The 26,098-nt window shown below is 48.0% G+C and overlaps 1 protein-coding gene across 1 annotated transcript in view; it reads right to left on the reverse strand.

The window, feature by feature from the left end:
* LOC143377375 (uncharacterized) overlaps positions 1 to 26,098 on the reverse strand; it is a 66,626-nt gene that overhangs the window by 20,871 nt on the left and 19,657 nt on the right. Inside the window, exon 4 of the mRNA XM_076828587.1 lies at positions 22,391 to 22,536. Coding sequence (XP_076684702.1) covers positions 22,391 to 22,536 — 146 coding nt within the window. The remainder of the gene's footprint in view (positions 1 to 22,390; positions 22,537 to 26,098) is intronic.

Genomic DNA, 26,098 nt, shown 5'->3' on the forward strand with positions numbered 1-26,098 from the left:
GGCTGGGCCCAATCGAAATCGAGCAAAACGACCAGCAAGGCATAGTGGGTCGCTGGTTTTATATAGAGGGGGGAGTGGAACGGCTGGGTCGCCACTGAACCACCTCCACCACGAGAGATCCTTGTTTCCCTCCTTTCTTTCTTACTTTCCGCCACACATTTTGCTTTTTCTCTCGTCCAACAGCCTCTGGCCCCGTTTAAACGATACACCCCCGTGAGAACTTGGCGACGAGCAAGGGGTCGAGCGAGAAAAAAATGCTCTTGCGAGCGGAGGGCCCGCTCCTCGGTTCGGGGAATGCTTGCAAGCGGAGTTAATATCGCGTGGAGTTATCGAGGGAAGTGTTGCGGAGCTTTGGGGAGTCGGAAGAAGCTTGTGGACGATATTCTCAGTTACTGGTAGCTCACTCAAGCGCTCGAGTATTCGATATCCCAAGTTGCTCTCGCTCCATGTGCCCCACATCCCTAATTATCAATATCACAATTCCAGAATTCTTCAACAGAAAATTCGACGAAACCTCTGGATAAAAATGGCCGAGCTTTATATACAGCAAAGAGTTTATCGAAGCGTGGAGGGACGTGGAGCGATGGAAGCAGACGTGGCGCAAAAGGAGCAGAACCACGAACGAGCTTCTGAACTGATTGCAATTAGCAGGGAGATGGTTCGGTTCTGGTATGAGAATTCCATGCGACGGCAACTAATTACCGGTTGCTTTATTTCGTTGCTTCGACGCGTACCGTTACCCTGCGACTCTCCGTGCTTCTACGCTGTAATTTTCTTCGCCGTTCAACCTCCGAGCCCTCGGCCTCTCATTTTCAAACTTAACATCCTTGATATCGCTTCCTTCGAACTGGTTACAATTTCAACTCGAACGCAACGTTCGCTAGTAGCTGTTAAAGCTTGAAAAGAGGCCCACTGACAGGGAACTAGGGCAGAAAAGTCGATGGAAGAATCGTATCGATGTAATTGTTAGGTCTACCTTGTGGTCCAATTAATAATCAACCAAGAAGAGGCGGATACAGACTGGATCGGTGTAATCAAGCGGTGCACAGCACGCGTAAGCCGGAAACCGGCTCGATGGCTTCTGGGTATCTATTTAATGACGTTACTGCGCCCTGGGGGATCCATTCACAAAAATTCCTACTACCGTTCTTGGCGATTTTTTGTACCGGGGGACTTTATGAGTCCGTGGTTACAGTATAGGTAGTAGTTCGTTGGGGTAGCAGATTCACAAGATTTCAGATTTTTCTGTCTTCAGATGTTCAATGGATATGGGGCTACTAGATTAGCAGTTCTAAAGCTTTGCGATCTCTAGCTATAATATTTTCTAAGGCTCCATTTCCTAGTTTAGGAATTCTTAACGTGACACCCCTCGGTATAGGAATTCCAAAATTTAAGGGGTGAAGCCCGGATAAACAGCTTATTTTTGTATCCATTTTTAAGAATTTTTTGCAAACATACCAATGCGCTAATTCTTTCGGAACTTTAAGGGTACATTATTTAACATTATAAAAAGTAAAAAAAAATTATAACAGTAAAATTATAATAAATACAAAAGAAATAGGGTTTTTCGAGATGTAAACCGGCGCCGGTAGTTATGTGAAATAGACCAATAATTTTTTTTTCAATTTATGTGCCAATTGTAAGAATATGAACCACAAATTACGTAAAAAAAAATCATATGTTAAAAATAGCGGAACTTGTAGATATTCGCAAAAAAATCGGGTTTTATTTGTTTAAAATTAGTGGTTAAAATTATTAATTTGGTTAAATCTTGTGGTTCATATTCTGACTCACCAGGCTATATTATCAATACGAAGTTGAATTTAGTTGAATTTATAACTTTGAGAATATATTTTGGAAATGTTTTAGAAGCGATTTATGGAAAAAATTTTGGTTTCTATTTTTCGTCCGATTTATACGGTCTTCTCCCCTTAATCACTCACTTCCCCGAGGAACCATTTCCACCCCAACTCCTCTTCTCTAACAATTCCAGACACTTGCAGCAACCTCCGCTTGAAATCGAAAACAGATTTCTGTCAGCATTCCCCATCAACCTCCCTCCGCCAAACTTTACACGACAGTGAGCGCGGGTAGCGAGGAGGCCAGACGGGGCCAGCTACAGAGCCAGAAACTCGCGCGAAATAAAGTGGCGTATTTACACGGTGAGAGCGCCGTATACACACGCACTGCGGGCTGTAAATTGCACTGTAAATCGTGCCCCTGTTATTTGACCGCGAGGGGCAGAGAGAGAGAGAGAGAGAGACGACCGCTCCTGGAGGGGGAGAAAGAGGCGAGGCGAAGGATGTCGAGGTGGATGCAACCGTGGCCAGGTTTATGGAGCGCGAGATGATTTACGGGACGATAGTTGAAAACGAGTCTCACACGGATCAAAGGACGTTTAAATTACTGTATGTTCCACTGGTGTACGCTACCATGCGGCTAGACAATGGGTTAATAACACGTAATACTTCCTTCTGGGACGTAGCAAGCAATGCGGAGGAGGAATGGCGAGCTGTTAAACGCTCGAGTTTCTGGAACTTGGTAATTTTCCATCTTGGGGGAATTTTGGGTGGGCAAAGGCATCGAACGGTTGGAATTGCGCGGTGGTGAGTCAGGGGAACGTGGTGGTACTCGCGCAATTCCAAGGGGTTGGATCTCCGGAGAAAGCGATTCTGTATGTTTTTGAATTCCCCATCCATGCTATCCAAAATTCCACGTTCACCAATCTCCGAGCTATCAAGCAGCAACGTCTAATGTAAAACCGGAGGTACCACTGCCACGCAGTTCCCGTTTCCCCCCCGGTTCGAGGCGCAATTAGGGTCAGCTTTTCACGCGGTCGAGAAGTGACACAGTGGATTCATTATGGTTTTCGCGAGACGGCGAGAGTTTCACGCGAAGCTCGTTCAGCTGCCTAAGCAAACATAAAGCTCGGCCCGGCGGTTCGTTAATTATTACACCGGCAGGAAGCGGCAGGGCACAATCGAGCGGATTACTACAATGCAGCAGTTACACCAGGATGCGTCCAAATGCATCTGGTTGCGCTGGTGTGCGCGCGTGCGTGTGGGACAGGCATTAAGGCCGTGCAGCGGGCTCTGAATGAAATTTTCACTCGGCCAGAAATCGCTGCAAATGCGGAACCACCGTCGGAACAACTAGATACAGAGTGGGCGATTAGATATCGTTCACGGGGCACCCGGTTGCGACGGAACTTGACTAGGTACCTCTTAGGTGTTTCTATGGAAGATGGGATTCGCGCAGGGTTTCTGCTGTCAATTTATAGTTTGGTCGGAGCAATGCTTGGAATAATGGAGTAAGAGGTATCGGACGGTCGCCAAGGGCGATGTAAACGCGAAAATAAAAGGTTGAGGAGGTGGAGAAGCGGGGTGAATTATGGCGGGCCACCCCTTCTACGCGCGTACAATGCATAAAGCACGCGTGTGCGTTTCGTGGCTGCGATTCAGCTCTCGAAACTCGATTTACGACTGTGGCTAACTGCTGGGAGACCAGCCACCGGGGACTGCCCATGCTCCACGCCATGGAAACTCGGTTTAATGCTAACGTATGCGGCCCGAAGGCCTGTTCTCCTCCTGTTCTCGCCCGTTGTTTCGGTAATTATTGGGCCTCGCGATGCCACTCCACCGCGCTGCATTGTCGTTTAATAGGGGAGGGTACAAATGATCTCGAAACGCCACGCAAATTGGCCGAATCTTGGAATGCTCGAGATAAGGAAATGGAGTTAGTGGAGTCTGGTGTCGAAAGGCGCGGGGGTATAGGGAAATTGGGCAGTTGGAATTTCTCGATCTCGGGTTAAGAGAAATTGGAATTCCAGAGCGCAGAATCCAGAAAACCCTGAACTTTTGCGCAAAGGAATATCTTGCAATGAACGCTACCTTGCATTAAATTCTAATCTTATTCTATCAATTACAATTCCCTGAAATCCCGACAAAGACCATTCTCATGCCCCATATATCCCTTTCCGACAAATCTCGAAACGGTGAAAGATTCTCGAAGAACCTTTCCCACAGCATTTCCGGAATCCCTCCACGATTTCCACCCAGTTCCTCAACAATTTCCTCCCTTTTTATTCCCAGATTCAGCCCAGCGTCTCTCTCTAGCCACTGACACAGAATCCCAGGTTGGTTTCAAACTCCGTCGCTCATTGTTGCTCCTGGATACTTGCGCGTACATACGTGTGGCTTTCTGCAAGGATAGCCATCTACAATTCAAGGCGTTACAAGTAAACGGTCCCAGTACGACATAAATCTCCAGCAGCTCGATCTTTCAATAGCGAACTTGGTTCGACACGGATTTCCACGTATTCCCCAGTCTTCCACCTTCCTTCCACCTTGATCTTTCGCGTCGAGAAGCAGGTGGAGCTTGCGCAATGAAATTCCAACGAATATTCTATCCAATGCATTCCCCCCCACTAGCGTGTTCACCCCGGCCGACGATTTTCGGACTGATTTCAACCTTCAAGGGAGGCGTTCGGGGTACAAAAGTCAGTGGAATGAGTATTTTGAAATCCGTATGCTAAACTCTTCCACCGCCCACTACGGGTCCTTTTAAATTCACTGGCGAGATCATCCTGGAGAATTTGAATAGGTACCCCGTTTCTCCGCGTCGAAATTAGAATATTGAGATTTCGACCGAACGGTGATGTGACTGCACCAAATATTACAAAGTGAAATCCACGGATCACTGTCCGCGCTTTACCTTCCTTTTGAATTGCTAAAAAATGTGGGATCGGGCTAGGAGTCGAGAGAATGGTGGCTGAGTAGCGACAGGGGGATCTCTACAATGTATCCTCGCATCTGCACCACAAATATTTCCAAATCTCCAACAAATTTCCACCAAAAACTCCCCAAAATCGCCACAATTCAAACTCACTGTGAATTCCACAAATCACTTACACTATTTGGAGGAATTCCCCACATCCTCCATCCTGAATTCTCAGTTCACCGTCCCAGCATTCAGGAAAGCCCAAGAAATTCCGCTGAAAATTCCAGCCCAAAGTCCCCGAACTTTGTTAACAGAATCCCGTGGTTCTCAGCGGTTTCGTCGATAGACGCTGGGAGTCGTGATGCTAATGATCAGTAAAATCGTGGCTTATTGAAACGCGCGAAATTATAGTCGCGATCGGCAAGGCGACGCGGGATAATTGCGATCCGCTGGCCGTAATCTGCAGTTAGATAATATACGGTATGATAGGATGCCTGGCAGCAGCCTGCGCACGATTACCATACAGTTGGCTCGCGTGTAGACACGTGTAGACACGCGTGTGTGGTCCCCTTCCCGCCCCCCCAACCCCTGAGTGTACGAGAGAGGCTTAGAGCCACGTCGATGCCACTTTAATGGCATCATCATCGCCGTCGTTCACGGCCTCAAACACTATGTTACGCGATTTCATTGACTTAACTGATTTCTGTAATTTTGCAATTAACGAGCCATGTCCGCTGCGAATAAATCCTCGATCGGATATCGTTTCTTACGATAACGAGATCGTTAATGTTGCCCCTGGTACCACGCGTTGAATGTTTAGTGGATGCTGGTTTCTGTGGTGCGTGAATCAGGGGGCAGGTGGAATGGGATTCTTAGTTATTAGTATCTTGAGTGTTAAGTACTATCCGAGGTGTACTATATCTGGAGTTAGCAGTACCCCGAGTATTCTATGCAAGGAATTTCTGCTACCCCAAATGCTCCATATCCGAAATTACTGCCATCCCAAGTATCGATGAATACCTCAAGTTACTATAACTCCAAATGCCTCATCGCCCCAAATTCACTCAAACACGCAGCATCTACCTCTCACGTCCACCAACAGGACATCTCCAGCCTCCAACCACAAAAAGCACACTTTCCTGTACGCGCACTTAAAAAAAAGTGCAAGCGACAAGGCTATTAATCGCTCGAGGAGAACTCACGAGTCCTCGCATGTCCGCGAAAGATCGCCAGCCATCGATAGCGCCTTAATGTTGTCATCATCATCACAGTGATCATCGCCGTCCACCTCATCGAAGACCGAAGCTATCAAGTTCCATGATTCCATCATTTTTCGACTCAATTCCCCAACTCCGTCCCTATCACCAATCACTTTAACCACTGAAAAATCCCCGATAAATCGCTGCAACCTGGACGCATCGATTGTCCTGGACGTTTCAGTGATTTCGGAAGCATCGATGTCTCGATGAACGAGAAGATTGAGCCACGTGAACGCTTGGCATCGACAGGGAATCGACATTCCGCTTGCCGCGTGCTCGATATGCAAATGCCGCGCGCTCAACTGGGACGCGATATTAATTTTCCTCGGGCGAAAAGCGACTCCCGGACGCACGGAACTGGTCGATCAGGCCAATTATTAATTTAAACAGTCGATTTTGGTTCCTCCGCCGACACGCGACATCGGAAACTCACAACTCTCCCTTTTTTAAGTCTACCTTGGACGTTCGTTGGAATTGCTGGAATCGATGATGATTTTAGCAAATTCAAGGGGGGACTAAGTAGACCCAAAAAGTAGAAAGACTGTCAACGTTAAATGTGATCGTCGCGTGGACACGAAACAAGGGGCCACGCTGTGGCCATGTCGAGTCTATTATCAGCTCGATTTATTTAAACAATTGTACACATTTCCACCCTCAGTTGTTGATCACTTCATGGTCCACATGTGTACCTGTCAAATACTATTCGAAAAGTGAATTTTGGAGGAGGTTTTCCCACCGCAACTCCAGGCTTTTCACAAAGTCCCGAGGAAAGGATCGATGGAAAATCAGTGGCAAGAAGGACTAACGAGTAAAGGTCAATGGATGAAGAAAATTGATCGATAGGACGTAATTTCTGGATCAGCGTGTACCTGCATATCTGTACCTTCGTCTATCCTGCGGAGAAACCGCGTGTTAAGTGTGTTAAGTGTGCTCTAGTGAACTTTTAGTCACGGCCACACCCAGCCTCCGTCCGAGGCAAGGCTGGACCTCTTGCACACACCCACACTCGGCCGTGTACTTTCGTCCGGGTGTGTATCCCATGTAACGGGTGTGCGGTGTGAAAGGACGAGCACACCTGGAGAAAAGTGGCTCGAGCAGACACGACGCTGGTCGATGAACTGGCTGGAATTGCCGGGCGATATTCGAACAAGGGAGCAAGATTTTGCATGGAATTACAAGATCTCGGTTCTTGGGATAATAGAACTTCTAGGGATTTTCAAGATTCTACGGGGTGTGGAATTCTTAATTAGGAATTTATGAATCTTAGAATTCCTCCTCTAAATATCCGAAAACCCTAGAATTCCCATCCCACACATCCCACAAACCCCGGAATTCCACTGTTAGAAATCTCGAAAACCATGAATTCCCAGATCCATCACTCCTCCGCTTCCACAAATCAACCGTCAAAAAAGAATTGCTCTTATCGGGAAATTGCAATGTCGGCAGTCGCTATTACAAGCTGCGCTCGATCGACGCTGAGCGACAGGATCACCCAAAGTGTAATTGAAAATCGTAGGGGCCGCATGCGTGATGATTTCCCGTGTGGCCGTCGATCGTGACAAATTACTCGATCCAATTAGAGTCCGTTTTTTCCTCCGCTTCCAGGCTGGACGATGTTGCAAGGAAAAATTATCTTGTCCGCGCGAGCCCCAGTCGGAGGCATTACTTTCGATCGGGACTCGCTGGTTAATCGTTTCGCCTCCATCCCAGCCGTCATTATCGCTGTATATTAATGCCCAGGGAACGTTTATTTATTATGTTCGCGCTACCAGCGCCGTTTCCACGGGAAAACGAGATCCCCGTGCGCTCACGAAAGGGAAACCAGATCGCCGGGGACGGGAACGTACGAGTTCGGTTATTCAAATGAACACGCTCGTCTATTTGTCTGCACGCCAAACTGGCATATTACGGAAGACGGCTGGCTCTCAGGCTTAGGCCGAGGGAATATTGAATATGGGAGTCTCTGGAATAGGAATTCCAAGAGTTTAGCAACTGCTGGAATAGACGGACACCTGGGCCCCGTGACTTCTGGATACCAGAATTCTCGAATATCCTGGAATTCCTGGCTTACAACTGTGGAATTCCGAGAGTTCCTCGATAGCATAGCTTCTGCGGGAATTCCAAGGTCCTAGCATCGCAGAATTCTGATTTCAAAGATACTTGATCCAGTCTTCGTAGCTTTGATGGATTAAAGATGTTTTATGGAAGTTATGGTAGATGGGATGATAAGAAATGCAGCGCGATTGTTATCAGGTTTATGCGCGATTCGTCAGTGTTTCGCTGTCCTCGCGGCGAGAAAGTCAGTCTAGCCAGTGCATTAATTACGTCACTGGACAAAACTCCGCCGACGCGTGTGTACGCGCGGGCGCGCGAGCGCGCCCGCAAAAGAGCGAGTGTGCCACGCGTCTCCGTCTCTCTTCTGGTCTCGTGGGCTACACGTGCGTCCTTGTTCGTGCACGCGCGCGTTCGTGTGCGCCTGACACGTACCTTTTCCAGGTGTGTAACGCCGCTGGTGTGTGGCATTTAAGTCGTTTTACAACGTTGCTCTTGCAACGACACCTAGTCGCCCGCGCATTTGTAACTAGACACCACTGTTTTCGGTCGGACAAATCCGCTGTCGACACTACTAGGCTGGCCCATGTTCGTCCAATTATCGGGTAACAGTGGTTTCCTCCTACTCTGGTGAAATTCAGCTTATCGTACCCAAGTATTTTGGGCCTTGATGCCCAAGATGCTCGGACCTCAGGGTCCCGTAGATCTAGGTTTTGTAAAGGTATAGAATTCTGTGAGTTTTTGGGGACCTACGTTGCTGAGGGCCCAGAAACCTATGGGCCCAGCTTCTGAAATATGCCTAAATTCCTAGAAATCTGGGCCCTCGTATGCCTAGATCTCCATGGGCCTCGATTTCCGCAGGTCTACGTATATCTCCATATGCCCAGAATCCTAGGCACTTCAGGACCCGCAGACCTAGGATACCAAGTGGACTCGGTAGGCCCAAAGATTTCCGTGCGCCAGCATTTCCTAATCTCGCCAGCCCGCTTCCCTTCAAACGAGAGCTCGTTAAAGCACCCGCTGCTCTCCTATCTCACCAGTAATGATCCACGAGAGTCTGACCGAAGGTAACTCAACTCTCGGCTCGCCGTGGAAGTGGTTAAAAGGCGCGCGCGTACACGTTAAACCGTGTACAGGTAAATATATCGCGAGTTTTGTCGTGCACAAGCGTGCCACGGATTGTGCAATCGGGCCTGTACGCGCGTCAGACAATATACAACACAGCATGCCGACAACGGGACAGGATTGAATATCCTGTTCAGGCTTATTGGGGCAAGGTGGCCAGCCTTGCTACTTTGATACCGGTATCACCGATAGCGTAACGCTGGCCAACACTGGGCCCCGTTACGTTTTCAGCCTCTCTCGCTAATGGCGATCCCCCTCAAGGGAGTTCCGCATAATTCACGTTAAACGTGTGATTTATCGACTCGATCTGGCTGAATAAACCACGCTAGAGGAGGCGCCCCCGTTATAAAGTCCCCTAACCCCTGGCAGAGCGTGCATCTAACGAGGGTGCGGTTCTTCTGTAACAATCTTCGCGCGAAGAGGGTGTTCGTTGGTAGGTAATGATGTTATTGAAATTGTGAATCGGTTCTACGTGCAACTGCGTTACGTAATTCGAAGCATTGTAGCGTTGGGTTGATTTAAATTTCTAATCGATGCGACGGATAGGAAAAAAATCTACTTCAAGATTTACCAGCAACTTTTCCAGGCGGGAAACACGCAGATCGCCTCGCGTTTCCACGCGTCCGCCATTCATCAAGTCGGTCATTTTTTCCCTCGCTTTCGGAGCGCATTAAGCACGCTCAGGCCTCTGTTATTTGTTCGGTCAACGATCACGAGATTAGACCCGGTAATTATTCAACCGCTGTCATCCGAAGCGGCTCGTGACAATCCGTCTTGGCTTGTCACGATTGGACGGTTAATTATATTAGATTCGATGGTGAGCGCGTTGTTCTTTGCTGGGGAGATGAGCTTATACAGTATACACGTGTGTAGGTATGTTCGACTTTCTCTGGTTTCACAGTTTTTAGATCGTACACAAGCTTCCCATCTTCAGATTCACTGGTTTCTAAGTTTCCGACTTGCAAAATTTCCCACCTACGAGTTGTCTACCTCCCAAGCTTCCCACCTTCAAATTCTCCACTTTCCCCACTCCATAATCTTTTAGAATTTTGCAACATTTCGCTGAGCACGGTTACACCGAGCCCTGTCTATTATAATTGTTAATGGAAGAAAAAATGCGCATGCATCGTCCTTGATTCCTGCCGTCGGCAAAAACGTTCGATAATTATGTATTCCTGATCGTGGCTCGAGCGAACCGACCAGCAAGTGGGGTGAGCAGGGGGCCGCGCGAGGACGAAAGGAGACCCGGTCAACATTTACCATACGCTCGAGAGCCGCAACAACAATAGAGACAACATAATGACGCTATAAATAAATAATAATGCCACGGTCTAAGCACGGTAGAAAGGCTCTTTGTTGCAGCGTACCCACTTGCCTCCCGTTTACTATACCGCTCAAGCATCAGCACGCTTCAACGGGTCCAGATAATTTTATGAAAAAGCAAAATTATTATTTAAGAGAGAAAAAATGGTATTGCGGTTTGGCGAACAGTATTTCGCAGGATTCCAAGGAGAAATATTAATCAGCTGAATGAGATCAGGCTGTTTAACATACGCGGCGAGAATTCGTGATTGTTTCAGTGCTCAAGGCTCGATCCTCCCGCCGCCGAGTACGCAATCGCGGTTATTATTTACGTAAGTGCAATCGGCGAATTAAACAATCAGAGGGGCTGAGTCATCGCGCGTAATTAAGAAATCCGTGACTGCTGACTGGTCACGTGTTCTTGGCCTCTGGTATCTCAGTATTTCGACCCTTGGATCAAAATCCACCATCCAAGTGGAATATTTCGATATAGGCGAAAATTTCGGGATCAACAACTTTGGTCGTAGACAATTCGGAGTAAAGCGTTTCATAAGTTTGAGAAGTTTCAAGCTGTACAAAGTTAGAGAAGTAATAAACGGAGTGAATGTAGGTAAAAGGAGCAGAGTGTAAATTTATTCCTCCTAACGTATGAAATAAAAGCCAGTCAGCCGAGAAACAGATTGGCCGTCTTAATGAGCCCATACTTAGATTAATATTTATCGTAAATGCCTTTTATTGGTCGTAATTTATATCGTGCAGCAGGCTCGCGTGCTTATCGATACACGTGTTTACCGTGGAACTGGTATGTACCTACATTCTGCACGCCGTTTATTTTCAGCGGGAGCCACGGAGACGTTTTAATGATGAGAATAGTAAGTGTATCTTGTTGGTAAAGCCCATGACTGTCGCCCAGAATAGCTGTTGCGCCTTGGTTCGCCTTTATACGGCCGTAATAAATAACGTTTACCAGGGAGCTGCAGTTGCTGCAACCCCGGGGCCCCGAATCTTGGATGCGACTTCATCGATCGTCAACGTCTGACCGATCGATTCTCAGAATTATTGGAATTTTAAAAGATTAGGAAATCCAGAATTCTATAATTTTCAGTAGTTCTAGAAAAATGGGAATTTTAGAATCCCAGTTCCCGAAATATCTGGAATTCCAGAATTCTTGAGTAGGTATTAAATATTCAAATTACACCGAAATTCCCAAGAGAAATTCCCGGAACCTGCTTCCCCAGGAAAATCGCCCCCCCCCCCCCTCGTTCCCACATTCCTCGCTACCAAAACGCAGAGTGAATCCCAGGAATTGGGCAGCATCGAGACGGCGCGAGGCAGCGCGGCGAAGCCGACGGAAGCGTCATCGGGCAGCGTTTAATCAGACTTCGGTGTCCGTGGCTGAATCGGTCGTCACGCCGTTTATTCAGTCGCGCGACTAATCGCTGGGACAGGCGTGAGCGAGCAGCGAGCACGCGCTCGCTTATCGCTGGAAATTGCTGCTGCGCCTACGTGTTCGCGTGCGCGGCCAGGACAGAGTGATAAATAACATCCACGGCGGCCATTACTTGTCGCTCACCCTCTGCCGTGGCTGCTCCTGTGGGGTGGCCCGACCATCACCACCCCATCGCCATCCATTTTCCTACTTTCCAGCGGAAATATTCGGCAAATGAAATCGATCCACCGCCAGACCCGACCGGTTACCCATTTTCACCGTTCACTCCATTCCTCGCACCGATCCCAACGACATACACTGCGCAATTCCAACTACAGGCTGGTAAAAGGGAATAGCAAAAAACACCATCGATCTAACTTTACGAAATTCGCCTAAGTGGAACGGGCCGATTTTAGTCAGACGTCCGAGATGGCCAGCGCAGCGAACCAAGAAGCGATTCATAAGGCCCCCCTTTTTTCGCCGCTTTGATTACGATATAATAGTGACAAGCAAATCGAGAACAGAGACAACTTTAATCGGCCGCGTTGCTTAATTGTTGCTCGCTCGAGTGGTACTACCCGGTGCTTTCTTTTTCTTCCCATTAATGGCACTCCGCTGGTCTATCGGGCCCCATTATTAACCGCGATAATGCAGCGAGCGCGGCTCTGTTACGGTTCGCGGAAGGGGTCGCTGCACTTTTCCAGGTGAACGTATTATTTCGTCAAGTGTACTTTCGCGTGTAACGCACCTGAGCGGTCCTTGAATCGAGACGCCGATAAATCCCGCCGCGCTCGTGGTGCATTGTCACGACGCGACGTGGTATTGCGGACGGAAATAGAACGCGGTGCGCTTTTTTACGAGCCCGCAATTAAACTCGGCGACTGGCCGTTTCTGGGGGCCCAGCTGGGGCCTTGTGCAACAGAAACGGGCTCTGGGAAAGTCGGGATATTGACAAGCGGAGCGACACTTTTCTGCTTGAAATTTTCCAGTTCACTGTAAATAGAACTCACGGAATTCTAGGGTATCTTAAACAGAGCTAGGATAATTCTAGTGTATTCTAAACAGAGCTTTGGGTGAATTCCTACCAACTATCAGGAAGATGAACCTCCGGTGCGTTCAATGCGATTCGACAAGGATTTTAAGCGAACCCCTTAGCAGAGGCAACCGGAGTCACTTTGCTGAGCGTCGCGACGCCAGCGCCCTGCGCCGACAGCGTGGCCACCGTGCGCCCCTCGGGACGCCGCAATTGGCCGACGCCCGGCGTCTGCGCGGTTTCCCGGCCGTATTGACTTTGCACCCTCCACCTCTGCCTTCTCCTCTTCCTCCTTCCCTCCGTTCCTCCTCCAGGAGCCTCACACGCGCGCGTCAACATCCTCCCCCCTCGTTCGATTCCGTCGTCTTCTTCCCTTCTTCCCTTCTTCCCTTATTCTCGTTTCAGCGTCAGCTCCTCGTCCCTCGCGAAGCCCACGAGCGCGCAGGAACAAAGAGGCGACGCGGAACGAGCGCGACGGGGCGGAGGAGGGCCAGGGAGGAGGGACACAAAGGAAGGTGACTCGGTTCACGGGTAACGCACGAAACTCGCGAGCACGCAGGGGAAACACGGCGAGAGGGGAGCCTGTGGAGGGGCGGTAGGGGTAGGCTACACGCGAGGCGAGTGTCTTACAATTGATTTTCACGCCAGTTTGATTTATTCGACCGCGCCACCGGCAGCCGCGTTTTTCGTGCCCGTGGGGCCCAGCGCGATGGAGGAGTCGGCCGACCAGTCGGCCTACACCCTCGTCCCCTGCTTCCTCCCTCTGACCCCTCTTCGCTCACCGTTTCCCCTCCGAAGCTGCCTGCACCCCAGCCCTCTCTCTTGCGGTGCTGCGAGATTTATGGACTTCCAGGACGATTCTTTTTATTCAGATCGACGAGACCCTTTTTCTGGCGGTCCGTTTCGGAGGGCTTCCTCTAGGAACTTTTTGTCCGTTCGAAAAGAACCCGTGGACCGGGTGGCTTTTCGGAAACTAGGGTAGATGTCCCAATTACCGTGCTTTCACGTCGACTTCTTCGCGAAGGAATTAATTACTGACTTCTCTTACTTTAATTCTGCTTGGTGAAAATTTATATTGGTGTTTTGAACTTTTCTCTTTATTAAGGCATTTTTTTCGGGTTGAAAATGTTAATTTTCCATATTTTTTTTAATTGAAATAAAAAATACATGTTTTTGTCCCAATTATAGCGCTCTGAAAAATGCGCTGTCCCTATTCCCGTGCCCTTTTTTTAATAGCGTTCTCGCGGTTAGGTTATGTCTTTGAACTTTGAACTGGATTTTTAATATGACCTTTTCATTACAAAAGCAAAATATGCAAATATAAATTTCTGTTCACCCGTTCTGAGAAACGAAAGTAAGTTTAGGTTTAGCAGTTACAGTTAAATAAAAAAAATTCTTTCCTTATTTATTTATGCGAGTTTTTTTTGTACGGTTTCTTTAAGCATAAAGACACGGTAATCGAGACATCTACCCTACTCGATTCTACTTCTGCCTTTTGGGAATTCTGGGTCCTTCTCTTGCGCGTTGCGCGGAATCGTAACTCAAGAATTCGAAGGGCAAAATGTCCCTAGACTGCTCTGAGGTAGCGAGAGCAAATGTAATCGTTGGAAGGGGGGTAGTTACGAGTGGATGGTAATCGAAACGGCGACGAAGAGGATCGCCAATGACATTACCCATTCCCAAGGACTATTTTCTCCGTAGTGGCACGACGGAAGCGTTCTGCAGAGATCTTTCGACTCCAATTGACTTTTAAAATCTTTCCCCGGGAGGATGTGCCGCGATAACATCTATCCACTTCATGGCTGCTCTTGCATGCATGCAATAAAGGAGGGGGGAGGTCTTGGACTTAGCCGATCCTTCCACCTAGAAGAATTCCCTGGAAGCCTAGTAACTTTTCTCAACCACCGAAACTGTCCCAGCGAAAGCTCTCTCGAATCAAGCAGCTGCGGAAACCGACTACCTTCGCGCAATTCCTGTGAACACTGGAATCTACAGGCTGTGCAACGCGAGCTTAAAAATATCCCCTATAGTCCTTCGTGGTGGCAAAGTTTCCAAATTTCTTGCTTGTAGAATTTTATGGAACAGAGAGAAGCCGAGTCTACCCCAAGAGGGGGATCTACCGTGGGGAGGGTGGGATAGGATTGGCCCTTGATTGCTGGAGGGGTCGTTTCCTGAACTCTGGTGGGATACATCGAGATCGCGACCAATGATAGGGAGCGCAGCTGCCCTGGGGCATCCACGAATCCTTCTCGCTTGGATATCCTGAGCCCCCTCTGGCGTGGAGGGGGGGCTAGCCCGATGCCTTCGAACGACGATAGGACGGAGGATTACGTCCACCAACCCCCTTTCACGCCGATCTTCACCCCTGGCGTCAAGGAGCGGCCACATCTCGCCCCTAATGATACTTGTACGCAGGAAATAATAACAGTTGGGGTGGTTACAAGGGGTAAACTGGGTTCCTTCTGTACACTAAGGGTTGCTGGGATCGAAGAACCGTGAGACCATGGCGGCTTTCAGATTTCCTTTTCGGGTTCACTCGCTTACCAGTTTCCTACCGTCCAACTTTCGAATTTCAGAATTTTCTACCTTCAAGTTCCCTGTTTCGCAAGCTTCCCACCTTCAAATTTTCTACTTCCCAAGTTTCCTACCTTTAAAGTTCCACACCTTCAAGTTTCCTCCCGACAAATTTTTTCTACATTCCGAAAACTGTGGTTGGAATTGTTTCTAAAGGCGAAGTTGAGGGACACTTGGACAAAGATTTTCTTTCTTCTGTCGGATTAATTATTTATTCCGGGCGTTCTCAACCGAGGAATATCGTTGCAAAGTGCAGGCAAGCACGGAAGCGCGCGAACGCACGCGAGAAAAATTCTTTCTTACTTTCTCGCGTGGCTGTCGGTTTCACGCGCAAAATCCTTACTCTGCCGGTTTGTGCCGACATGGATGCTCGAAAATTCACTACGACTTACTTCGATCTATTGCTACGTTAAAAAAGAAAAAATGTCGCCCAAAGGAATTTTCTTCCTTTTCAGAACATTGCGTTGAAGCGCAAAAATGAATTCTGAAAGTTTTGCTTTAATTTCGAACGAGAATCAAGGTACCACGATTTTCGTGATATTCAATGGCGAAGCTTGTGCTGGTAAAAATTGATAGGGCAGTGAGTGAACGAGAGCGAGTCACCTCGGAGGTAAATCAATTTCAAGTCCGTCGCTTGTACGGCACGGTAGTTTATCGAGCGGGCCGATTGTTTCTTTGTGTCGGTGAATGATCGATCGACTTGTCGGACAGTCGAAACTGGTCGTCCAATCGCGGCGTGCCGAATCTTAAGTAGCTGGCTCGACACCAGCGAAAAAAAGGACGAGTATTGTTCGGAGTAACGGTGTCCACGTTCGATTCTCACTATCGTGTCGATTGCAACTAAAACTCAAAAACCAATCGACTTTTTGCAGCTGCAACCCCTCCCAGAACGATCCCAAATCGCTTTAAGCTACCCCGAGCGCCATTAAAAGAAATTAAATTTGGGTAAGGTAAATTTTGCAACCACTATTTCCACCTACCATAGAATGACCACGCCACGAGCTCTCAAAATTTGAACGTTCGAATTCGACTACAGTGTGGGAGGAGACGCTTGAGTGCGCGCGTAGTCTGCGCTGCTTTTGAATCTCGCGCGAACAGGTCGAGGCGTGAAGCCGCCCGTGGGCATCGAAAAAGGGAGACGAGCCAATTAGATGGGCGTGTGCCGTTCAAAAGAAATAAATGTTCCAGAGTGGAGAGACAGAGATGAAGGGACGCGCAACGATTCGTCCTAGCCTATTAACTTGTAAATTACTTCCGACTGTGCTGCTCCCGAGGTGTACGGGATCCTGTTCGCGCATAAATTCGCGAAATAAATCCCGCCACGCTTGTCGCCCGGCGAAACCAGAGAGGCGCGTCGATCGGAGGATCGCTCGGTTCCAGTTGCCCGTTTCGGGCGGGAAAAAACGAATTTCGGGTCGCTTTTACGACCGAAATTCGACCGGGGACTCGCGAAAGTTTCATTAAAATTGCAAATCAGCGAGACGGCTGCCATTCTAATTCCTGATTCGACCGTTTGATAAGCAAATCCGTGAGATTCTAAAAGTGGTTACGGTGGGGCGACGATTTTCGTGGCCGGCGCAACGGAATGGGACCCGTTCCACCTAAATCTACGTCATTTTGGTTGGAAGACCGCGAGGGACCGCTCGTCTAGGGAAAAAGTACGCCATAAACTTCTCCAGGGCCATCATTGAAACGCATCCACATTTTTCTACTGTTACACCGATCAAATAAATTACATCGTACATTATCCGAGGGTTTTCTCTGAAGCTCCCTCGCAACCAACCTTCCCACCCCAAACGCTCAACTGTCATTACCTGGAGTGGCGGTGAGTCTCTAAGCCCGAGGAATCGACGCGCAGATTCCAGATCGAGGCTCGATCGCCCGCCGGGGATTAAAAGAAACCACCAAAGGCCGCGGGGGAGGGAGGAGGGAGGAGGGAAGGGAGAGCAGGCGACAAGAAAGCGTACGATCTCGTCGCGGACAGCGACGTATTCAAAGTGTGAACGGATGCAAATCTCGTCTCTCATGAGCGGAATTTTCAAGGAAGCTGAAAGATGGATGGAGCACGCCGCCGGTACCGGACAATACGACGACATTTGCATCTGGTACATAATTCAGTCGCCGTTTCTGCCCCCGACCAGCGGGCTGCGTGTGCTGTTCATAAACCACCGTGGCGATCTCACGAAATCCAAGCCTCCGCGCCGCCTAGGGAAATAACGAGGCGCCTTCCTTTTCTTCTCTGCCCCCCTCGTCCTTCCTCAACCTTTTCCTCTCTTCTGGCGCGCGCGCTCTAAATTTATTCCGGTGAATTTTAATGGACCGCAACAGTGCTCCCCGCTGGATCGTTAGGGTGTGCCTTTTGTTCCTCGCAATTGTAATTAACTGGCCCTTCGCGTGGGGGATTTGGCCTGTCTGGAGAAATCTGGGAACCTCCTCGTGACCATTCACAGATGGAGTAGCGATTTGTTTCTATGAATTTTTTCCTGCTTTGGAGAAGAGTTCGAGGCAGTTGGTGGTGGTTCCCCAGCGTTGCGTCTCTGCGTGGATATCGCGCGTAATTAATGCTGATGGCGTGGAAAGTTGTTGCGAGTCACACGAGCGATGAAAACTCGATTCGCTCTCGGGCCTCGGAGGCTCGTCCGGGGGAAGGAGGAAAATGGAGGAACTGGGGGATCCTAGAGTCGGCCGGCACTTTCTCGGAGCCGCTCCAACGGTCGAGAAAACGAATTCGAGGGCAACGACACCAGAGAACCACGCGTCTCGCGGATCATACGCAGACACAATGCCCCCCGAGATTCTTATCTGGGATCTCAGACACCTAACGGGCATTGTGCAGCCGAAGGTAAACGACATTTTCTCGATCGAACGCGAGCCACGGCCTCGAAATGGCTCCGCAGGGCTCGTCTTTGGTACCAATAATCGATCCAGCCCCAAAGAAACGTGCTGCGCTTTGCTTTCCAAACAGGGAAACCAAGGAGGATTGATTTTGGTGGCCTGCGTGGAGGTACTCGGAGTTGGCTTGTTTTTTATGCTCCTTTTGCTGGAGGTTTTCCTTTTGTGCAAATTGAGAGCGAAGAGGAGAAGAGAGACGTCGGTTTGTCCTCTTTGGAGTAATGAATGCGGAGTCGTTGGCCGATCTTTGGTCGCAGACGCGATGCGAAATCGTGGCACGTGGCCCTCGGTGGTTCGACGATTATTCGGGGAGATCAGAGGATAACCTTTCGGGTCGGGGTTTCGCGCGCAAGTTCTTCTTCTCTAGTTACTCAAGTTCCCTTGCTTTCCCAATCTTCTACTTTTTGAAAATTCAATTTTCTACATTTCTCATCCCTCCCACTTTCTCAAATATCTTATCGCACCAATTTCCCACACATAAGGCCCCGACGCGTCTCCACCAGGCCCAGAATCTCCCTGTCCCCAGAATTCCGCCGCGTCCGCGTAAAAAGTCAGAGGCCACGGGCCAGGGGGCCCCATGCCCGGCCGAAAAATTCTCCGAAGGGGTTAACGGGCCCCGCGAGCGTCGCTGGCGCTTCTGTTGCCACTGGAATGTCCAGAAAACGCCCGGAGGACCGTAACTCGGCGAGCATCGCACGGCCATGGCGTTGCACGCCGTGGCTGGGCGCGCGATAAGGATCGCCAGGACGAGAAAAGAAAAGGGGGAGCGTGTAGGACAGCCGTTAACGAGCGATTCCACGCAGAAGGTTAGCCTCCGCCACGTCCTGCCCCCCTTACCCTCCTCCTCCTCCTGCCCTCCGTTCCCACTGGTCGTCAATCTTTCTGAGTCGACATCTTCGAGGATCCAACTTGGTTGGAAAAATTTTTCGGAAACTTCATCTGAATTTTCTAAGAATGCATCGAGCTCCACAAATTCACATCTTCCAGCAGTTGTACCTCCAAATCGGCTGAAACGAGCCAGAAGCGTGCTGCGCTCGGGGCGCGTTCAGGAGCGAAGAGGAAAAGAAGAATTAAAAAAAAAGTACCGAAAGCTTCCCAGCTGTTCAAGCCTATCTCCACGGCGAATCAAAGATGGCGGCCGGTCGGTTGAGTCGCCTGGCGGCTGGAGGGGGGTTTCAACCCTTGCTATCTGGCCCATCGGGGCTTTCGAGCACGTCGTGGACTCTACCGTCGTTCATAATGACGCTCGGCTGGAATTTCCGTGGAAGAGACACGTCGACACAATGCGTTTTCACGTGCCCCCACCGTCCTCCCGATATGTGCCACGACTTTATTATTTTCACTGCAGCAGAGGGCTAGAGGGGGTGAAAGGTGCATACCTGGTGGTGCCTGCTTTTTGTTTCGCAGATCGTATCAACCCGGCGGACCCCCTTTCTCTGCTTTCGACGCATCTGTGACCGGATTCGCTCCCATGCTCGCCCCGTAAAAATGCGACATATTGTGCGAAAAGCATATGGCCCTTACGCTCCACCTTTTTTCGGGGGCGCGCTCTCCCCCCGCTGGGACCGCTCAGAGGGTTTAAACGAACAACCCTTTAATCCACCATTATCTCCACGTTTCACTTTCGATTTTTCAAGATCATGGATTGATTTTTCAGTCGGAAATTCTCAAATAGAATTATATAGATAAGCAAAATCTTATCAAATTAACCCCAAAGATTGTTCTAGTAAAGTTTGCATCCAACTTTGTCAGAAAAAAGATAGAAAAAAACATGTTTTGGTCGCAATTCAGGTATCTGATATTGTAGCAAATTTAATCCCCGACAAAACGAGGAAAAAAAATCAAAAATCGGTTGAGAATTGACGGAGATACTGAATTTTGTCGACAAAAAGGCATTTTGGAACCACTGTGCGGCATGACAGAAAATTACAGCGCGGCCGATATATGACACGCGTCCCAGCGATAAACGACGCCTACCAGTTTAAACCGATACATATTTTATTGGGCCCGACGCGTGTGCGTCGTCTTGAATGAGTGATGGGTGGGCGGGACGAACCATCGTCCTGTCATAATGTTTGGCCTGCTCCTGGACGACGATCGAAGGAATCGCTTTGACCCCCCAATTTCTGGGAAAATTGCGCCGTGGACGGTGTTTGGCTTCCCTTTTCCCCTAGTTTGCTCGATCATTTGGAGGACTGGAGACAGTTTCGTTTCGAAGGGAAGTGGGTTTCATTGCATTTGGGTTAGCTCTGACAATGAGTCACGACGAAGTTGAGTCTAGGGTTAGGTGTCGATGAAATTTGGCTTGGTTCTCTGTTATAGAGAAACAAAATTTCCCTCCTGAATTTTATTCACCTGTTCTGACTTGCCCACGCGAAACACGGAAATTGCCTCGACGATCCTCCGACGGTCGCTCCATATAGCATATTTCTCCCTCCACCACGCCCCTACTAGAAAATTCAAGGAACGACTGGCAAATTATCAGAAAAACACAGCGATTAATAAGCCCGCAGCGCGTGAGCGTGGTAATTATAAAAATGATGAGGCCGACTAGGAGAAAAAGCCTGAATCCATCAGCTTTGCTCTATCGCGCGCGCGGAGAAAGTCCCCGAGAGGGATAGTGAGCCTCGCGTCACCGTGCTGGTATGCGCTTTTGCATCCACGGAATGCAGCAAAAATAATTCACCACAATGCCAGCGCGCTCTTCGGACGTGCCTCTAATCACCTGCAGCTTCGTTTTTCTCCGTGTGTGCAACGAAACCCATTACACGATTCCAACTTTCCCTTCACGGCCAACAATCTCCCATCTCTCGAGCTTCCAATTCGACCGAAACTTTATACTCTTGGATATCAAAATGCCGAATAATTTTTCCGGAGATCGCCGCGCCGCGCCGCGCCGCGCCGGGTTTCACGTAGGCAGAGGAGGAGCCCGATATCGAATTCCCTCGGCTTTCCTGCACGTTTCGGTGGAAACAGTTCCGCCCGCGTAGGTGGCGGGCACCGCGACGAAAATAGATCGAGTTCACACGGGCCTGTACGAGCCGATCGCACGAAACCCCCGTCCAACCTTTTCGCTATCGATCCCCCCGACCCGATACCCTCTAATCCCGAATCCCGATTCCACGTCGAATTTCCATGTCTGACTGGAATAGTTCTCCCAGACACCCGTGTCGTGCTCTGCCCTACCTCCGCTCGCCATAATTCCTGGTAAGTTTTATAACAGGGGCCCTCGGCAGGGAAGAGCTGGCCGTATATTAATCGTCGTGTACAGGAAATTAGCTTGGCCTTGTTTTATCATGCATTCTGATGACTGCATCTGCGTATCGCGAGAAACACCTAACGCTCGGGCGTGTATTAATTAAGTATGTGCGAGTCGGTGCGCCGCCGCGAAGGAAACGATCAAGGACGGGCTTTTACGAGCCAGCCAGGTGCACGTCGGGGCTTTTCTGCGAATCATCGGCTCCTGGTCAGAGAGTACGACGACAGGACGTGTCGCGATACTGGGTTGCTCTCCAGTTTCTGCCTGGCGGAAGCACAGGGAGGCGAAAAGTTACTAGACGCGCAGAAAACGACGTCTGCGGGCCAGCAGAGGGACAAACGACGAGGTCAAAATTACATCGCTATTGGAACGATCGTGTAGCTTCAGTTTGCGTGGAAAGAATTTTTTGAAAATTGTTTGTCCAGTCAATGGGCGGGCGAAGGATCTATAGGAACCTAGCATTGTCAACACTTTTCATCTTTTGGCGATTTAACCCCCGTTCACTGCAGAAAATTTTTAAAAATATTTTACGTCAAAAGAATCCGCGTATTAAGTGTACTTTTAATATTATATCCCTCAGGACTACCCCCTGTATTTCGCTTTGAATAAAAGTAATTCTTCTTAATTTCGTCCGTGATAACCGAAAATATCCCTCCCTTGAGTTGCCGAAGTTAAACTCTACTATTCTGATATCTGTCTTCGATCCTTCACTTTGAAAACAAAGATATGTCAGCTTAGGTACTTACCAGGCGTCGTTTCGGCTTGATGAGGGGTCGATTCTGGCCGTTCATCTTGTAGTAAAGTCCGCAAGCGTTGCAGAGGTAATGTCCAGTGCCATCTCGTCTCCAAAGGGGCGTCGATGTCGCTCCGCAGTTGACACACTCGCGACCCTCTATTGGAATTGCATCGAGGACAAGACGATTAGATTAATTTTTCATCAGTTTTGCGTAAAGATTAGAAAAACTACGTTTATTCGTGTCCACGAAACAGGGAACTGAATCACCCTTCGAAAGGCTTTGGTATCGTTGATTTGTGAGTTTTTATTTTTTAGGGATTCAGTTTACTTGAAATACTGTTTCGATGGACGCGTGACATGGAAGCACGTGTACACTGGCTTTTTGAAATTATTTTTTAAAAAATTAGATATTTTGAAGAGCGGATATTCTAGGAGGGCAGAAATTTGAAAGTTTTTGTATATGTAATTTGGAATCTTATAGACTGCAAAATAAATAAAAGTCTCCAAGATTTGGAAATTTGGGAACTCGATGAGCTACAACTTTTAGACACCCAAAAATCTAGAAATTCGAATCAATTTGTGTTCTAAATTACTCACATTTTTCCTTTCGAAAAGCCAGCGTGTGCTGTGTACAAAAACGCACAGTTACAGAATTGGTGATGAAACTCGCATGCAGTTGCAGACATACCATATCAAGCGATTACCAGAGCAAAAGCAGAGTCACTTTTAGGACCGTGGGCGTTCGGAGGACTCGTTTATCGAACACGATCGTCCGATAGCGGCGTGTTAATAGCGAGGGACAACTTTTTCTCACAGAATTGGTAAAGAGGAACAGGGAAAAGAGAAGACAACTGGCGCCGTCAGTCTACCCCGCCACCACCAAACGGTACAGGAAAAAAGGACAATGGGCCCAAAATTTCACACCTCCATCCTCCACCTCCCATAACAGTCTTTTTCATATTTATTTCAATAATTACACTGACTGTCCCATAGCTGGTCATACGATCTAAAAAATAATCCAGAATATGGTATAAAATTGTTTGATTTCGAGAAATTACTCTTTGCACTAAAATGAGTCAAAAAGATGGAATAACATTTTTTTTTTTAACCAAGCTGTCTTTTTCTTTGAGACCCCTAGTTATAGGACACCCTGTGTAAAACATCCAAATAAAGTCTCACTTGTATTGAGTTTGAAACTTCTTTCTTTTCCTACACTAGTAAGTTGGATTTCTTGCTAATGTACGATATGGAACGGTGAAGCGAGTCTGAAAATTTTGTAAATGGAGGCACGGGGGATAGATAAAGGGAAGGATAAAGAGATTTCCCGAGCCGTGGGATCCGCGTCTCTCGAATCGTCCTTCGAGCTGCATCCTCCTCGGGATCTAACCGAGCGGCGGCCATTACTGGAAAAGATCCCCATGTGAACTGCGTCGATACCATCGAGGTTCAACCGAAAGAGACCAGATCCTCCATCGAACGCGATCGACGTGGCCAGAAACCGCGGTTTACACAAACACTTCAAAAAGAAACGAAAAATCCTTTCCATTCTTGGATTACTCTATCTTCCTTGCAAAATCACTGGTGCAGGCGGTTTAATGAGTCATGAATATCATATCGAAACGAAGGATGCCAAGTGTTCAGGATTCTTAGGAGTAGTAGGAATAATTTCAATGGAAATCTTCGCGAAGGCTCGTTCCGAAAGAAAAAGAAAGGCTGTCTTGTCCCACTTTTGCCGTAAACGGATGAATTATGATCCAGGACGAGGAAATCGTCGTTCCGCCACGAATTTTGCCCTCGCAACTTTCGTTCCTCCTCCAACCATCATCCTCAGCCAGAATAACGCATTCTTCAGCTTTCAAAACTGGCCCAAAAACCTCCAAAATCCAACTGCTATCACCCCCATCCAGCTTCACAGGGATACCCTCCCTCCTCGAGCCCCAAACTCAATCCCAAAAACCCCATCTTTCTCCACAATTCGTGTTTCCCTCGACACACTTAATTACCATAGAAGATTCCAGCCAAATCTGCAATCACTTCGCGCCAGCGGTGGAATTAAAAAGCGCGAAACTCGTCAGGAGAAACACAAAACGCGTCTACTTTTGGATCTGATGCCTCGTTAATTACGATTTTCACTTCTCCGAGCTACGGTGTTTAATAAATAATTAATGGAGACACGTGGCGAGAGAAATCAGTGGAATTAATGAAAGAGGTGGCTTTTTTATACGTCGTTTTTGGGGCTTGCAAGTGGAAGGGATTGGAAGGTGGTTTGTGGCTGAAGGCTTGTAAGATGGTAGCTGGAGTTTGGGGCGAGTTTCTATGGTGTTTGTTTGGGGGGAATCGTCTATCGTCTGACTTCGGTCGCCGTGGCTGCCACACGAATACCCACAGACACACGCGCGGTACGTGTGTCGTAAGTCGATTTAATTAGCGGACTTCCACGCCGCGAAGTCGGGCCATTGTTCCCGGAATTAGGATTTTTACCACGACGTCCTCTCTCGACTGGCTATTATTACCGCAATCAACGTATCCGGCATTTTTCAACCGTTTCATTCCCATTCCAGCCTTTCCCCTTCCTTCCCAGTCCCCCTTTGTGCGTTTCGATCCCCCCTCGATCGACCTAGATCGTCATTTTATCCAATTCCTTCGGGGCACCGTAATGGTCCTCTGCTGCCTCGAGATTCTGGAATGGGTGGGTGTGATTTATCGTGGTAAGTTTTGGTTCAAGTAGCGAGGGTTGAAGGGTTCTAGGAGCAGAGAGTTTAGAATATTTGGGGAATTTCGAATTCCATTTTCAGAAATTTTGGAATGGTTTTCTGTTGAAATGCGAGCATTTCGTACTGCATTCGAACGAGTCGAAGACTGGCGAGTACAAAGAGTTTAAAAGTTTTTTTCAGAATTCTTTTGGAATTTCTTCGGAGGGAGTTAAAGACCTTTGAGAGTAGAAACTCTTTCATACTGCACCAATGATTTCGCCTAAATTTTCCAAAAAGAATGGACAGATATTCTTGAAACAACCAAGTTTCAATTTTATGTTAAATTGAAATATTTTTCGCGATGTAATATTGGACTGTTTTTTCGAAGAAACAAACGTCGGTCCGCGGACTCTTCTCGAGAGGGAGATTAGCTGTGACAAAATCAAAAAACGGCAGCTGGTAGCCACACCACATCGAGACAAAAAATACTCAGTGTGTGCTCTTTCTTTCTTGTGTAATCGTGTGTGAGTTTTACACCTGTGTGTGTACAAAAATATATCTATACAGAGAGAAAGATATATAGAGAAAATGCACAGAGTGAGACACCTGAAAGAAACACTTAAATGTCACTAATACTTCTGAATCGGTGAAAGTCTCATCAGACACAAACAGAAAAATACAGTGACAGAATATTCTTCAAATGGAGCTGCAAATATTGCTGAATGTAGCAGGACTCTGAAGCACTTTGAACTCGAAACGTCTACCACAAAATCAATTTTTCCCAAAACTTTATCTGTATGTAATCCAAAAACAGGAGATTCAATTATTTTCTAAAAAAATCTACAGCTTCGATCAAAATTAACAAGTCCACCCAATTCCTTGACAGAATTATAACTTCCAGCGGAAAATAAATTTTGGATCCACTTTCTTCCCATTACTTTCCAATCTGCAGAAAAATTCTATTCATGATGAAATTTTCATGTTTCAGAAATAATAGACACATTTGAGTGTTCATTTCCCTCGGG

The sequence above is a fragment of the Andrena cerasifolii genome, chromosome 15 (genome assembly GCF_050908995.1).
Source record: "Andrena cerasifolii isolate SP2316 chromosome 15, iyAndCera1_principal, whole genome shotgun sequence".
NCBI classification, from domain to species: Eukaryota; Metazoa; Arthropoda; class Insecta; order Hymenoptera; family Andrenidae; genus Andrena; species Andrena cerasifolii.